The sequence below is a fragment of the Eublepharis macularius genome, chromosome 1, assembly GCF_028583425.1.
Source record: "Eublepharis macularius isolate TG4126 chromosome 1, MPM_Emac_v1.0, whole genome shotgun sequence".
Taxonomy (NCBI): Eukaryota; Metazoa; Chordata; class Lepidosauria; order Squamata; family Eublepharidae; genus Eublepharis; species Eublepharis macularius.
In genome coordinates, this window is record NC_072790.1 from 30,476,321 (window position 1) to 30,493,467 (window position 17,147).

General features: G+C 42.4%; 1 protein-coding gene and 1 long non-coding RNA gene across 3 annotated transcripts in view; one reads left to right on the top strand and one right to left on the bottom strand.

The window, feature by feature from the left end:
- Positions 1-260: 260 nt before the first annotated feature.
- On the top strand, positions 261-5,453 carry LOC129330848 (uncharacterized). Its single transcript, XR_008597076.1, has 2 exons — positions 261-1,795; positions 3,908-5,453. It is a non-coding gene; the product is annotated as an uncharacterized LOC129330848 (long non-coding RNA).
- Positions 5,454-6,941: 1,488 nt separating this feature from the next.
- The window catches only part of CAB39L (calcium binding protein 39 like), a 31,020-nt gene continuing 20,814 nt past the window's right edge, over positions 6,942-17,147 (bottom strand). For both annotated transcript variants that reach the window (XM_054981381.1, XM_054981373.1), the window contains 4 exons: positions 16,163-16,222; positions 15,686-15,751; positions 14,639-14,782; positions 6,942-8,243 (listed from right to left, as the gene is read on the bottom strand). In XM_054981381.1, coding sequence (XP_054837356.1) covers positions 8,064-8,243; positions 14,639-14,782; positions 15,686-15,751; positions 16,163-16,222 — 450 coding nt within the window. In that variant the 3' untranslated portion in view covers positions 6,942-8,063. The remainder of the gene's footprint in view (positions 8,244-14,638; positions 14,783-15,685; positions 15,752-16,162; positions 16,223-17,147) is intronic.

Here is a 17,147-nt window from a genome sequence, read left to right on the forward strand (position 1 = left end):
TTTAGTAGTTGTCTATTGCATTTATTTATCTTGTAAGTCCCAAGAGAAACACTACAGAACCTTGTGGGAAGAGAGTCCCTGAACTTGTAATGTGGAGTCAAGTTTCTTTCCTGCATTCTGGAAAAGCTCTGTGGGTAGCCCTTTAAAAAGCACAGAACAGGCCAGCATTTTGAATAGAAATGTTATTTTCCTTTATTAGAATAATGGTGACAGCAATGAAATAAAGTCAGCCTTTCCTCCCATTTTTCCCTACAGTGGCAATTAAAGCCATCCTGCAGAACATCATGAGCTCGCAAACAAAAAAAGTAGGTGTTACTTTTTTATTTAAAAGGGAGGGGAGCAGGGAAAGAGGAAGTGTTTCTGGAAGTTACAATTCTATAGTTCAAAAAGTTCCAACAACTAGGACTAGGTACTGTGGAATTTTAAAATTTCTGCTTCACCTATTTAAGGCTCTGTACTCTTTTAACGGTGATGTTCAGAAGGAGCTCTGCTGAAATTGCTGTCTCCTGATCTCCAGTCGCACTGCACTTTAACTGAATTCATTTATGTAGAAGGCACAGTGCAACAAGCAACATGAAATACTTCCAGAAGAAAACCTTCCTTTATTTTTGTAAAATATGCTCTTACTAAAACGTGGAAAATAGGGTCCACCGTGTGCTTTTTACATAACGAGAAGGCAGAGTGCGACACTTACTTGTAAATGTTTTATACGGTTGCTTCCCCCAAAGTACCTTTTTCTTGTCACTAGCTACATAGCCTCTCCACTCCAACCTGCACCAATCACTTAGTTATGAATCCTTCCTAGCCTGGTTTTGATGGAAGTGTTGCTCCGACCCTAATTAAATAGAAAGCTGCCACTTTCCTTAAGATGTGGTTAATTTGTTGCCACGTTAAAAAAAAATCAATAAAGTTATTGGGTCAGGTTTCTGGTCAGCTTTAATAGACTTTTTAAAAAACTGTAAAATGCCATTTTGAAGTTACTAGGCAACCACAACCATATTGCTGAGCCTTCTAAACCTCGGTTTCTGTAAAATCCCTGGAGAGGAGCATTTAGAGGCCAAAACGGCTCTGCGAAGGTCCTGTCCCTCTCACCTGTCTTGTCCCCTGATGGACTGGCCTGATGGTCACCACTAGAAACTCGCTGGAGACTCCCAACTAGACCTGGCCTAGTGTCCGGTACTGCACTACTGGGAAGGAGGGAATGCTGAAGACAGGGGCAGATGAATGGAAGTTGGCTGAATGGTGGAAAGGGGAGAGGCTGTGGGGCTTTCAGGCAATGGGAAGTGGAAAAAACGGGGAGAGAAAAATGATATGCTCCTGCAAGTCCTTGTGGGTCCCCTGTTTGTACATAAGTAATAGCCTTAGAGGGAGTCAGTTCTGGGAGGACTCAAATTCCAGCCAAGCCAATAGACAAGAGATTTGCTGTCCTCTGCCCTTCATCTGAGCCTTCTATCAAACCATTCGGAAAAGACTGAGCTGTCAGTTGAAAGGATCTTTTAGGAGGCACATCCATTCTCAGTTTGCCCAGTCATAGAACCATGCCACCTGAGTGCCTGTTATGCCATGCCTGTGAAGTCTTTGTGGCTGGCTGATGCCAACCTTTGTTATAGATCCTAACGAAGCCAGTTGAGGAGCAGCGGCAGATCTACACTTCCCTCAGTAGGGCAGAAGATCAAGTCATATCTTCCTCTTCGCTTTCCACACTGTGGAAAAGCATCCACATCTCTTGCGTCAGGAAAAAAGGCCAGAAGTTGTGAAGACCAGCCAAACGGTGGACAGGAGTGTGTCCTTCCAGGTAGGCACCCAGAAGAATCGCTGGCTACCTGAAGCCTGGTGAGGCAGCTGAGAAGCAGCTGGAGCTCTATGGGGCTATGGGTAGGGCAGAAAACTAGGCCCTCTTTTCACTTCCCAAGCTATGGAGAAGCTTCCACATCATCTGCCTTGGGGACAGGAGGCCAGAAGTAGTGAAGCCCAGATAGACAGCTGGCAGTGGTGCACCTTTCTAAGCGGGTGCCCAGAAGCACTGCTGCCCACCTGCAGATGCACCACTGGTGATGCTGAAACGGTGATACCCTCTGGAAAAAGAAAGGGAAGACTTTGACAGCAGAAGCATTCTGACCCAGACATTGAGTACTGTAACGGGCAAGTGAAATATCATGAACGTTTAAAGTTTTTTATATCACTTCTCTAGAACGGAGATTTTTTTTTGAACTTTTAACATTCTCTGAGAAAAACTGCAACCTGCTTTAATAATATTAACACTGACTTTGGGAATGGTGCAATATATTCCTTCACTAAGCACTTTCTTTGACTTTGGTGCAATATGGAACTCTACAATTAACATCTCTTAACATCTAATATTTTTTATCAAGGGCTGAAATTTACATAATTATATTAAACTATGAGAAAAGTGCAATAAACACTTCCTCTTTTCCTCTGTACTAGCTGATTTAGGAATGTTGTCATAATTTGTCATAACTTTTCGAATAATTTTTGTACGAATCAAGAACTTTTGTTTTTTTCTTTTTACTAATGGAATATTTGGCAATAGAATATAATACGTACCTTTTGTAATTTTGGGAGTATTATAGGAAAATATTGGTCATGACAAGAGGGAGGGGAAAATCAGCTGGGGTCAAGTTGTGGCAATGGACCCCCCCCCCATTTTCTTTAGATGGCATTATGACTATATTGCAACATGAATTTAAGTCATTTTACTAATCAAAAGGAGAAATAGGTGATTAAAAATCTTTCATAAGAAACCAAGGTAAATCTTACTGAGCAAAAAAATGGAGGAAATAAGAAAGTTTTCAGGAACTGAACAAGACAAAAATGGATAGAAAATAAACTAGAACAATTAGAGAACAAATGTGGTATAAATTAAGTAATTGGCATTAAGAATAGAATAAATTGTGCAGAGGATAAAATAGAGAGATTTGTTAATAAGAACAGTAAATTAAATATAGAATACATGGATTGAAAGAAAAACTGGAAGGTGATAAGAGTTTAGAAAACGTATTTACAGGAGTATTAGATTCAGATTACCATGAGAATATTGTTATGGACAGGGCTTTTTTTCAGGGAAAAGAGGTGGTGGAACTCAGTGGGTTGCCCTCGGAGAAAATGGTCACATGGCTGCTGGCCCCGCCCCCTGATCTCCAGACAGAGGGGAGCTTAGATTGCTCTCCGCGCCGGCAGCGCGGAGAGCAATCTAAGCTCCCCTCTGTCTGGAGATCAGGGGGCGGGGCCAGCAGCCATGTGACCATTTTCAAGAGGTTCCGGAACTCTGTTCCCCCGCGTTCCCCCTGAAAAAATGCCCTGGTTATGGACAAAGTGTATAGAACCAGAACAAGTCAAAGGAAGGTGTTGTGATATTGTATCTTTTAAAAAATGCAATCCTGACAAAGTGCTACAAACGACAGAAGCTACCTTTCAGAAATGTAGAAATATGACATTTCTAAGTGGTAGACTTGAAGGGGTAGCGTGTAAACTCGGAACACCCTTCTGTCTCATTTTTAAATATAAAGGCAAACAATATAGAATAAAAACTATGGAAGAGGAGAAGGAAGAATGTATTGGTAAGTTGAGAAAAAAATGGTTCTGTATATGCTGGTGGTTAACTTATCTGATGAGTGCCGTAAAGATTGAATCTGTTAATGCTTTAAATAACCCCAAGAAGAAAGAACTTTAAACTCCAGAAAGAAAAAGCTGATATAATTTTGATACAAGAAACCCACATTAAAAATGTACATGAACTTCACTTGAAAGCAGAAGGCTTGTTGGTTTCTCCAGAGCAGCCCTTGCAAAGTAGCGTTTCCACAGCAGGGATCACCATTCAAATTATGTCTGTCTGTATGCTCCACTAGACTTGTTAAAGATGTAACCATGCCTGTGTCTTGCTTTCTAGATGGCAAGCATAAAACTTCATTGGTAGAAGAACCAAGCCAAGGTGGTGTCTTGAGGACCTCTGAGCTATTCATCACTCCTTAGCATGCCTGTTGTATTTGTATCATTTGAAAATGATTTTAATGGAAGCTTATTTATGACTGTCTCAAATTAAATTATTTTGTGTTGCAGAAATGCTACTCAGATTATATAAAAAGGTGATAAACATTTTGAGCGAATGTTATATATCAAAAGACCAAGCTAGCTGTAACCCAGGAGGGGGGATTCAGGCATTCTTTCTCATGTTTTCTTCCCCACTTGTGCTGCAGGAGCTGAGGATGTCTTTTAGCAAAACAGGCGACGAGAGCGAAACCCTGCCTCTCCCTCTCCTAACTTCATGCAAAGAGCAGCATAAGAGAGGTGTTTTTCTCCCAGCCTGGTTCCGGTGCTGTAACTGAGCCAGAGTGGGAGAAAGATGCTTCAGACAATAAAGAACCATGACATTGAACAGAGGGAAGTGGATAAGGTTTAGCTCCTCTCTTTTACATGTGAATAGGCAGAATGTGAACACGAATAAATGCACACAAATGAAGAAATGTTACAACAGTACACTCTTAATCTAGTCAGGCTTTCTTTTTGTACTGAACTAAAGCTGGCATGCTGAACTTCATGATGGACTGTTCAAAATCAGCGTAGGGCCATGTTCAAATACATCTTATGTACAGGCAGCTGTTCTTTGGAACATCTCGTGCTGAAATTTATTTTTATTTACATTATTTATAGTCTCACTGAGACTCAAGGGGGGGGGATTGCATAGAATAAGTTAATACAGTCAGTGGCTGGGACATTCACTAAGAGAGCAGTTCTTGCACGAACTCATAAAGCTGCCTTAGCTTGCAGCAGATCCTTGGTCTGCCTACCAAGGCCAGTCTTGTCTACTGCTTGGACTGACAGCAGACCTCCAGGGTCTCAGGTAGATGTCTTTCACTTCACCACCTATATGATCCTTAACGGGCAATGCCAGAGATTGAATGTGGAAACTTCTGCATGCCAAGCAGATGCTCTTATCACTGAACAACAGCCCCTTCCATTTTGTGATGTAGTGAAACATAGTACACCTACTATCATACAGTAAACACATGCACGTTTTCCTCTCGGTAGGTATGAAGACACCAATTAGGAGGGGTCCTTAGTAGCAACTGCAGCGTCCTTTTTCTGCTCTCTCCGCACATTGTTAATTGCTTCTTCGGTCACCCAACAACAAAGATTCTCAGGAACAGGTTAACAGTAAAGAACAGATACTGGGGAGAGCTCAAAGTAGATGAGGCCTTTATCAGTAAGTCTCTGCAATAATAGCTCTATGTCTGAAAACAGAAAAACTAAACAAAAGGTTTCTGTCACAGTAGCCAGGCATCAGCTGATGCATGCAGGCTCTTCCATCACTCTTCCAGTCTTTTAAAGTCCTGTGATTAGCAGGTGAAAAGAACATGTATAAAATTGCTTGACTTCTGCAGTCTGAACAGGAGTCTGTTGGTTGGGAATATTAAAACTGGTATTGAATTAATGAACTTTTTATACGGCTGCCTAAAGTCCTTTATTGCTTGCATTTCAGGACGCAATTAAAGCAAGAGTGGCTTGTTTTATTGTTGCTTTTCTTGCATTCGGTGTTTAAATACTTCTAACCCTGGATCTTCTTAACTGGGCCAGTGCAGAGCTTCTGCAACTGCACATTTCATCGAAGTGGAAGGTACCCTAACAGTCGAACATGATAATGGGATACAAAGATAATATGGAGATAAATAGCATTTGGCATGGCTCTGTAAGAGGAAGCAGGTAAGGAAGTGCTTATGTTAATTCCCCACCTAGTTTATTGTAATGAGTGCTCTGCATTCTATGTATGGCTTTCAGAATCCAGACGTTTTCACCATTGACTCAGCAGTATGGCAGCAGAATTCATAGTGCCAGAAATTGGTGAAAACATAAAATGATAGTCATGCAGACCTCTGATACACAGAAAAGTAAAGGCATATCCCTGAAAGACCAGCCTGATGTCATAATCAGGACTAAAATGCAAGCTTTGCCTTTAAAAGGAAAGCCCCATGGAATAGCTAGACAAGTTATAATCTACCAGGCTTCACTTGAAAGTCATTTACCGCACTCTTAAGTGGTCTGCCTGCCCATGGCTGGAAAAAAGAAGCTGTCAAGCAACTGGCAGGCCACAACGTACAAGATGGTGGGCTCCTTTGCATTGGAGAGCACAAGTCGTACAGGTATCTGTGGCACTCTTCTCCACCTCTGTGGTTTATGACACCTAGAAAGACTTCCATAGCTGGCAAGACTTCCATAGCTGTAGTTGCACTTTGTGTACAAATGCCCTTCTCTAGCCAACACGCAGCTGCTAAAGGGCTCCTTTGACCGTGATCGCTGTCACTGAATGACGGAGGTGGGACTTTAAGAAAAGGACACAGAAGGCTGAGATCTAGTTTATGATAGTGACGGGGTACGTGTGAGTCTACAAAGGCACTTCATGGCTGAAGTGAGGGTTCTGTATACGCTGTACTGTGGAACAGTCTGCTAATGAAGCATCTGTCTTGCATTAGTTGTGGCACAATAGGAAGAAGGGATTTGTTCTTCATTGACAGGCCAAAACAATACAGACTTAATGCACAAGCATGGAGGAGAAAAGAAGAAATGGGTTGGAACAGCCAGAAAATATGGCCTTATAAAAATGCCCTTAACTGTTTGGAAAAATACAGTTAAACAGATCTAGTACAGAGTATTTTTATATTCCAAGTCTGATGCAAACCTTTCCAACATGCCCTATTTGCAAATGTATACAACTTTTAAGGACTGAAATTGATCAATGACTAAGGGAAGGGGCGAAGTCTTGATCTTTTAAGTATGTTACTGATTATTAGCAGGCTAATTCTAGCAGAAGTCTTTGTCTCGGGAAAGTCTAAATAATTTCTCTCCCAGCACCCCAACCAAGTTCCCAACATCAAAAGCAAAAGGCGGCGGCAATATTGCTTTTAAAAAGGAAAAAAATAAACAGGCACTTCAGGGAACAATTTTTTTTTATTAATCACAAAAGTTACAGTGCAACGATTTTTCTAAAACTTTCAGCCTTTATGAAGCTGGATTCACATTCTTAAAATTAGGATTATACACTCCAAGGGTTAATATTTTTCCCATATAAAGTCTAAGTAAGGAACAGGCTCCAAAAGGTCGCTCTCTTGTGGAGGAAGGTGGCGTCTATGTTTGGCCAGGCAAATTACAGTCACCACAGACCCATCCGGGGGCCCTTCCCTAAAAACAAAGTGCTCATTTGGGACACGGTTGTGCCCTTTTTATGAAGCCTGCTGCTCTTCCTGTTTTGTGTTGCCTGCCACAATATACTCAAACTGCCCATCCCTTGCTGAAGTACTATTTCTTACCTGTGATGAGCAATTTGTAACAGTCAACCATAATATATACTATTAAAAAAACACACACTCTCACCATGAGAAACTGAAGCTATAGTTAAAACAGTTGGGCCTACTTCAGCTTCACTGGAGCAGCCCATTTGTGCCCACGGAAAGGAAGGACGCAGGACTAAGTCCGGTCCAGGTGGTATAACCTGTTCAAAAGCTCCACCGATCTATACTGTTCTACGCTTGATCCTGTGTGTCTATCCTCTTAAGAAGTGTTGCAATCTAAAATAAGTGGATTGGAACAGTGAGGACAGGAACCTAGGCTGTGTATGGGGGCGGGGCACGTTTACACCAAGTGAGGAAAAAATGCAAAACAAAATATCAGCCTTATTTCCTCGGCTTCAAACTGTACTATCACGTAGGAGGCAGAGTGCACAGGATTAGGCCAAAACCATACAATTGCAAAAGACAGTTACATAATACAGGAGCTTTAAGGCTGCATGGATCAATCATCAGATCTTGTTAAAGGAGTGGCAAAGCGGCCTCTTCAGCAGTGAGAGAATAAAGATCACTCTGACTAACATAAATAATCATAGTCTGGATTAAAAAACATTATTTTGGGACCAAATAGCTGTGCAAAAGTGCTTCCACTCTAGATACTGGCAAAGAAAAAGTGGCACATGGCACCCCCTGGCATGGGGTTTCCTCCACCCCAAATGACATAGAAAGAATGAGATTAAGGCTTCCAACTAGTAGAAAGAGAGACCTTCATGAAGGTGGCTTTTTCAGATCTCGGATTTGTTTAATCAAATAGTTCTTCTCATCTGTGAACTGTTCGTCATATTCCCTCTCAGTCTGGAAATTGCTCAGAAATTCAATGAGTTTGGGCTGGTTTTTCAACAGGATGTCCACGATGGCTGGTGACTTGTTTGGGTTGGCCACGAAGACCTAAGAGAGAGACAGAGAAGGATGAACCTGCAAGGCTAATGCTGTTGTTGGTCTCAGTGCTTTTAACTGGAGCAAAATAATCCCAGCTTTGCTTTTTTAAAAAGAAGTTTCTAGCCATCATGGTTGTAACTTTAAGCGTGAACTTCCCAAGTAAAGGAAACTCAAGTTGACAGTCTCCAATGCCCATCTATGGTTGACACTGAACTAATTTCCCCTTAAATTGTTTTTTGGCATTGATAAATTATTATATTTTTAGTCTGCCCTCCCCGCCGAGTGGGCTCAGGGCAGAGCACAACATTTTAATTTTACATAAAAACACATAAAACATTACAGTAAAATTTAAAACACTACATACAATAAAAACTTCTCCTCAGATGGCAATGGAAGAGTTACTTCATTTCAGACATGGCCCATATATCCATATCTATAGATATATATAGGGTGGTGGACAGATCTTTTCAAGTCAAGTATGGCCGGTGGGGGCCCAGCCTAGCCTCCGCCATATGCCTGGTGGAACATCTCTCTGCCTTACAGGCCCGGTGGAAGGATAATAAATCCTGCCGGGCCCTGGTTTCATCAGACAGAGTTCCACCAGGCTGGTGCCAGGACCGAAAAGGCCCTGGCTCTGGTTGAAGCCGGGCAAGCCTCCCTAGGACTGGGGACCACCAAAAGTTTTTTGTGTGTAGAACGAAGTGTCCTCTGGGGTTATATACAGGGAGAGGCGGTCCCGCAGATAGCATGAGCACAGCCTCAGCTATATTAAAGCTAGCAGTGTGTGCCCCATCTTGGAACATGAAACGCATGAGGAACACAAAAATCACAGTGAGGGGATGTGCATCTAACTTCCACCTGAAACAGATCTAAATTGGATCCATATGTTGGGTTTTAGCTCGCTGAGAAATAGTCTACTTTGTGCCTCTCCTCCTCCCATCCACCCCTGCCTAATTCATTCCTGAAAACAGTCCAGCTATGGAAATTTACCAGGGTAAAAGCCTTCCAATTTAGTCTTTTTAATGAACACACAAGAACAGCTGTTGAAGGCAATGCAGTGGAAACAGCATCACATGCTTATAAACAACAGTTTCACTCCACATTCTTACGAAGGAAGAATGCAGAAGGCTGGAGCAACGTGCTGTTTTTACCCAGGACTGCTTGACTTGAATCTGGTATACCCTCATCTTGGACCAACTCCACACAAAGCAACCCTGGCTATTTATCCATAGGGAGACCTATATTCTTCTCCCGTAAGAAACTCACATAGAATTTACTGGTTCTGCCTGGTTCCAATGATATTTCCATAGAGTCTCAACAAGGCAGTGTGTAGTATTTTCTATCGACTGGTATACTACTGAACAAAGAAAAAAATAAAGGATAGACCAAGACTAGGCACTTCATATGAAAATTGAAAAACAAAACTAAGAGCTGAACAACAAGAGACGAATTATACGAGGACGCTCAGATGAAGGGAGTCACAATGTTAGCCGGGAAGCTGAGTTTTAAAAGACCAATCAGAAGGCTTTGTCAATCTCTACAGAGCCTGCAAATATCCCTCCTCAGGGGGTTTATTTCTTCTTCACCTCCCCTTCAAAGAGGCCAAGAGGGAATAAACAAAGCCTCTGAGGAGTAATCTTTAGGGCTCTGTAGAGAAGGGAAACTGACAGCCTTCCGATACCTTTTAAAACTCAGCTTCTGGGCTAACATTGCTACTCCCTTCACGTGAGTGTCCTCGTGTAATTTGTCTCTTGTAGTTTAGCTCTAAGAACCATTTAGAGAAGCACTTCCATTAGATCACTAGGAAATCGGCCACCAGAAATTCCACACAACTATTTCAACTTGGATTTGACCTACAACTAAAATGGCGCAGCTCAGCTCTAGAATATAGTGTGACGTTATGAAGAAGTTGTAACAGATTATTATCTGTGCCTAATTAAGGCTTCCACTGTTTCAGACTAAAGATTTCATTTTTTACTCTTTGGACAGCATTCAGACCCTTAACTGAGACCTGGAAAACAGCTTTTTCTTATTTAAAGAGGGTTCTTTAAATAAGGCTCTTGCAATATTCTCCCCCCAAGACTCAAAGACAATTCTTTAGAGTTTAAAGTTCTGTTTTATTAAAATAAACTCTCGCCTTTTTAATGAAGCAATATAGCAAAACATAAATGCTTATTAATATAAATCCTACCAAGATGGAACAAAGAAAGGCAATAAGCATTAGGTTTCCTAACATTTCTTAATTAATTCTAAGTTTAAAACAAGCAGATTTTTTATGAAATGCATTAAGATTCCCATAGCATACATTACAATGATATGATCTTTATGAGAATGACTTCAGCCAGAACTCTTGACCTACTATCTGAGTTGGCACTTTTATAGGTTATCTTATACAAAAATCTAAGATCTTTTTCATAGGTAAACTATGATTGGTTTAAGACTCAATTATTCATATTTTCAACCATATGATATTATAATTAGCCAAAAAGTGACACTGTGTCCAGCTGCAAGATAAAAACTATAGATCAGTAAAAATGACAGGAAAAGTTGAGTAGATCATCATTGGTCCATTCTGTGATTAGAGAACATTAATCTGGATACTGACCACTATCTTTAGTTGTCAAAGATTAAAGTACTGCTTGGTTATACGACAAGTTAGAAAGAAAACTACAGCAAAGTTCATACAGAGTTTATAAAAGTTCACTAGCATACATGTGTATTGCCGAGTGTAATGTGCTCTAATCCATATATATATATGTGACAAAGCAGATCAGTGAGCAAGTACAGAGAGCCTACCACTGAGTAAACCTAACTAATCCATACACATAGGATCAGGAGTTCAAATCAGAGGATGTGAATTCTTGATGATTACAAAGATCTCAGCGGGCCACAGAGCTGAAAATTCAGGTGGACTGGAGTCTGAAACTAGCTAGAAGTGCTGCAGGCTAATATAACCCTCCTGAATTCTACCCAGAAGATTCCTTCAAGCCAAGCCAAGCCAAGCCAAGCCAAGCCATGAAGCGCCACTTCCGTATGCTCCAATAGAACACCCATGGGAAAAGGACATTTTTCACCAACCGGAGCATTAAAATAGCCTTCAAGGGCAGCCCCATGCATTGCAGAAGTCTTCTATATCTCTAATTGTTCAGGGCACATTGATGAAGAGCAGTGAAGACATGGTACTCTGCAGATTCACACAAGGGAGTTTCAGCACGGCTCCCAGGTCACAGCCAGCGCGGAAGTCAAGTGATTTAAGTATTGCTCAAATACGTATGAAACTGCAGGGTTAATAAGCCATGCAACAACACCCCTGCCACCAGCTGGATGGCAGATAAAAGTGGGAGGATACCATCGAGTTAGGGGGCTTCTACAAACAACTTTTGGAGACTGAGGATTTGTTCAGATACAACTCCCCCGAATCACATAGCACCTGTACACTGACCACCATGATTTCTCATCTGTGTACACAGCAAGCATTCCCATGAGATCACAAAATGAGCAGCGGCACTGCAGTCCTGATGCAGCAAAGAGTAGTTGGCGGGCAAAACTATGAGGACACTTCTAAGTAATGTTCCTCAGGGGGTTTCTTTCAACACTTCCAGTTTTGTGCCAAACATGCTGGGGGCACCATATAGCCAAAGCCTTGGAGAACTATGAAACAGAAGGCACCACAAACAGATTAGCAGCCTTATTCACCGACTTAAGCATGAAGAATAGTCTCTAGCTTGGTTCCACTGGAAGGTCTCTGTGAACGGATTTGTGTTCACAGAGGGCAGCTTTCTTGCCATTCCCCTCCTGCTGCAGCCCAGAATGCCCCCCTGAAGTGCCACTTCTGAGAGTCAGGGGGCTGCAAGGAATAGCACTGGGAGGGGGCTGATGGAAGAGGCTCACAACTGAAAACCTTTCAGTTTGCAAAAACTCTCCAGCGGGCTCAGGCCTCTGAGCTAAGCATTTCGTCAGGAAAAGCTGCATTACAATGGAAGCACATGCCTCTGCTAGAGGAACAGATTCACAGGATCCAATGCCTGATGACAACAGCGGAGGGGTATCCCTGCACTTCTAGCACTCTACTTTTGTATAAAGTAGAGAGATGCCTGAATGGGGGAACTAGGAGAACACAACATGGGAACCTTGGAAGTCTGTAAGTTTCTCTTGGACCAGCACAACGACTTGCATTCTCGTTCTCCTTAGAGGAACATTTCAGAGCCAGGGCATGTGTGACTCACAGAAGAATATGGCTCCTCTGCAAAGAGCAGAACTGCAAGATGCATTTGTTCTAAAAGTGAAACAGGAGGCACCATATTTTTGCAAGTCCCGTTCACTAATGTTATACTTTCCTTGCAAGTAGCCACTCTCACATGAGCAGTTGATTCCCCCTGAAAAAGCCCTGAAAACTTGGAGGGATATCCAATACAATCGATGGGAAACAAATTCAGCGTAGGCAAAATCAATGTACTTCTCCACACTTAAGGAAAGGACTGCCACAGGATGCGATGGCGGCCACTTAGATGGCTTTAGAAGGAGATTAGACACATTTATGCTGTATAGGTCCATCAATGCCTACTATTACCCATGATGGTCAGGTGGAATCTCCATGTTCAGAGGCAGCAGAACTCTGAATACCAATTTCAGGAGGGCGCGAGTCAAAGGCTGGTAAAGCCTTCTGGAGGTATCTGGTTGGCCACTATGGGAAATGGGATGTTGTACTAGATGGACCTTTGGTATAGATCCAGAAGTACTCTTTTAACACAGGACCCGCCGCAGTAACTTCTGTATTGGCTCACTCACTCAATCTCCAGACTGGAATACTGGAACAATTCTCAGGATTTTATCACACACCAGGAGTACACAAAGAAACTGGTACCCAAATTGAGGATCTTCAGATGAAGGAGAGTTGCTGTGCAGATAGGGACCAGCTCAGCTGCTTCTATTGAGTTCTACAAGACCCAAGAAGGTGTGAAATATGCCCACTCAAGGGAGTCTGTATTATATGGGTCTTTCCCCTACGCTCCCCCTGCCCAGCATAATAATGGACGTTTATTTATTTCACAAACAAAAGACACAAGAATTAGTTTGGTGGCAGATGCTAAGCATTAGTTCCCAAAGCATGCTTCGCGCGTGCTTTCACTTGCTTATCTTTCAGCTGCCAAACTTCAATAAAGGAGCTCCTGATAGATTCACAGGTAAATAATCTTGATTACTCATTCTTCAGGCTGAAATGATTCATGGAAAAGCAATCTATGTAACTCATTGCTAGGGAAGGTGATAGCAATCACTGGGGTGGGGAAGAGAAGACGGGAAAAACTCAAATATTATACAGAACTGATCGGACAGCTGTTAAGAAGGGGCAGTCACAAAAATCTAAGAGCACAAATTGTCACCAGCCATGAAGGGAATAGGTATGTTTGTAACACTCTGCCAACAGTTGTATTTTCAAATCAAGAACCTCCCAGAAGAGGAAATATCCTTCTAAACCTTCATAGCTCTTTTCCATACCTTGTTACAACCAAAATATTGGGGCGGGGGCACAAACACATATTTATGAGCTTTCTATGAGAGCAACAAAGCAAAAATAAGCATAAAAATTCACTTTTCAGATGAGTAAGTTATGGAGACATTTTAGGTTGTCTGGAGTGCTGCGTTAACAAATGCCAAAAAGACAGGAGTGACTGGTTGTGCAATACAAGAACCTCTTTAAATTGCACATGTGAAGACACCCTCACACAGCTGCGCTCCTCCTTTCCACACCAGCTCCAAGGGCTGCTTTATGTATAACATCACTCGGGTCACCTCGGACTGGCCAGCCACGCCTTTGTCGTGGCAACGAACCAGATACACATCAAGCTGTCATCCAGGGATAACCAGCTGCTTCTATAGATGCGCATTAGAAAAAAGAAGAGCAAAGCCAGAAACAAAGTCAACCATCCTCAGAAGGAGAGGGAAACAAGAACAGGCCTGCTCACTCCATTTTTGGCCCCAAGGCAGTATCTGGGGTGAGACCAGAAGACGTCTTGGAGCTGCTTTACACTGAATCAGACCGTTGGCCCATCAAGGTCAGGCTCGCAGTGTCTCTTTAGGGTCTCAAGGACTTTCATACCACCTACTACCTGGTCCTTTTAACTGGAGATGCCAGGGATTGAACCTGGGACTTTCTGCACGCAAAGCTGAGGCTCTTCCACTGAGCCACAGTCGATTAAAGGCAGGAGGAAAGCAACATCAGAACCATTCATTTAAGCCCAGGATCTCCCTGTTCAGTATCTTGTCTGTATGTAGAATAATGTGAAGTGAGTAGGGACAGCTTGCCCAAGCCACCCGCAGCCCCAACCTCACCCTGCAACCAAATTCAATCAGCCCCTTAAGCAGGCAAGGCCAAAGGGTGGCTGGTGCTCTGATCTCTGCTTTACCTTGAAGACATGGAAAGCCTCGTACTGGATGTTGGGGCTTTTGTCGCGCAACATGTTCATGAGCAGCTTCAGGTTCTCTGGTTTGCTGACATACTTGGACATGATGCTAAAGTTATGTCGATCCAAAATCAACTCGCCCAGCAGCTACGGAAAACATGGACAGAAACAAGGGCTCTGTAAATTACTTGGAAGCCAGTGGGCGGCAGGTAGCATCTCTATGCTTCTTCCAACACTCTGTGCCCAAACCCTGTTCCCAGATCTCTCAGTTGCCTCTCACTGCTGGTAGCCGGACAACAGGACCTGGTCAACCATTTTAGCCACGGTTTGTTTTGAGTCACATTGCAAAGATGATGACGTCCTGGTGCACCGCCAGCCTAAAGCAACCGCCTGGTGCCCGTGTTTTCAGTCCCTCTTGAAAATAATGAGGGGGTCGAGTTGAAGCTCATAATCCATATAACAACAATGTTCGATTCATATACCGCCCTTCAGGATGACTTAACACCCACTCAGAACGGTTTACCAAGTATGTTCTTATTATCCCCACAACAATAAACACCCTGTGAGGTGAGTGGGGCTGAGAGAGCTAGAAGCTGTGACTGACCCAAGGCCACCCAGCTGGCTTCAAGTGGAGGAGTGGGGAATCAAACCCAGTTCTCCAGATTAGAGTCCCGTGCTCTTAACCACTACAACAAACCATGCCCTGAACGCATGCACCAAATGCTTGAGAACCATATTGCAAACAAGACAATGTTGCTCTGGCAGTTAAACCAGATGAGCTGCATTTTCCCCAGCCGCTACAGAAAGAAACAAAGCTAAAATGCCTTTTCCGCAATACTTTTCCCAGGTAATTTTTCATTTGGAAGAAATAAAGGAATTCTTGAATGTGGTAAAATTCTTCAAAGCGTATTAGATACATGGACAGCAGGAGCTACAGTTCTGATTTTCATGAGCACTGAGAAAAAGCAGGAGAAAAATCAACACAAATTTGGCATTTTAAAGTCTGAAGTGTTCAGAGCGAGCAGAAACAAACAAATGGTTTCATCTTACCATTAATGACTGCCTCTTTGTTACATAATTCTCAGAATGAAGCAGCTTTTCATAATCCTCAAAAAACTAAAGAGAAAAAGGAAAAATATTATTTCCAAGAACAACCTGCCTCCTTTGTCCCTGGCAATAAAAGAAAGGGCACAGCCAGGAGAGGTGGGGAGACAGGAGCTCTAGTTACAGAGGTCCAAAGGTGCCCTGCGTCCTGAGGGTGCCACAGTCACTTCTGGACTTCTCTCCTGCCATATGGCTTCTGTTTTAGTCAAACAGCCACGATGAATACAGCAGAGACAGCCTGAAACGTTCCTCAGTGTAAAGGTCAACACGATTTCGTAACCTGTAAAGCGGTAGCAGACCCTGCTGTGTTTTGATAGAATGGTAAAAGCACAGCTCAACAGCAGTAGCCTCACATAGCAGTTGCTAACAAAAAATTTAAAATGCCTCTTAAAAACAAAAAAGGCAAAAGGCAGAAGTCCTTACCATGTCATAGTTTTGCTGTAATAATTCTGCAACCAGCAATTTGTGCCTTGTTAACAGGTCCTGGAAAAAGAGTTAACGAGAGAATGAAATCATCCTCAGCACACACACACACACACCCCTATACCTACAACACACCCACACCCACCCACACAGAGATGGGTACGTGTGCATGGAGAAGGAAGGCAGAGGATCCAAAGCTTACTCTTAGATCATTTCAAGCGACTAGGTAAATTGGCAGCACTGGACCTTAAAAGGTATGTTAGACTCTATGGGACAAGGATGTACCCATCAATTTTTAAAGCTCCAAAGCATTTAATAGGTATGAATTGACATTGACATTTAGTGCAATCCTAAACAAAGTTATCCCCTTCTAAGTCCACTGAAGTCAATGACTTCAAAAATGGGCAACTCTGACAGGATTGCACTGTTAGCTTTCCCCCCATGCATCTTTTTTTAGGCCTAACAGTGAAGCTTATTATGGGAAAGAAAATACCTCTAAGCATATAAACTCTTTGGTGAGATCGAAAGAAAATTAAAGTCACACGTAAGACTTCAGAGTTGAACTTCTTATGGGACTCTCTAATGAAGCAGCCAACATGACAGGGGGGCGATCTTTGTCCAGCCCCACAAGACTCTTCAGCTACTCGTTGATCGTACTGAGTGCTGGGAGAGAACTGCTGCAAACCAACATTCTGTAGCTCATAGGACAGTGGGGGAAATACTATGATTTAATATGGTCTAGTGCTACCATTAAATCAGTAAATGAGCCTTTAGATTCCATGCTTCCCTAAAATTTAAATTTTGTAAAATTGAGGGTTTTTTCCTAGAAAAAAAACTTTTAAAGTAGTAGTAGTAGTAGTAGTAGTAGTAGTAGTAGTAGTAGTAGTAGTAGTAGTAGTAATAATAATAATAATAATAATAGATTTATAGACCGCCCTTCAGGACAACTTAATGCCCACTCAGAGCGGTTTACAAAGTATGTTAT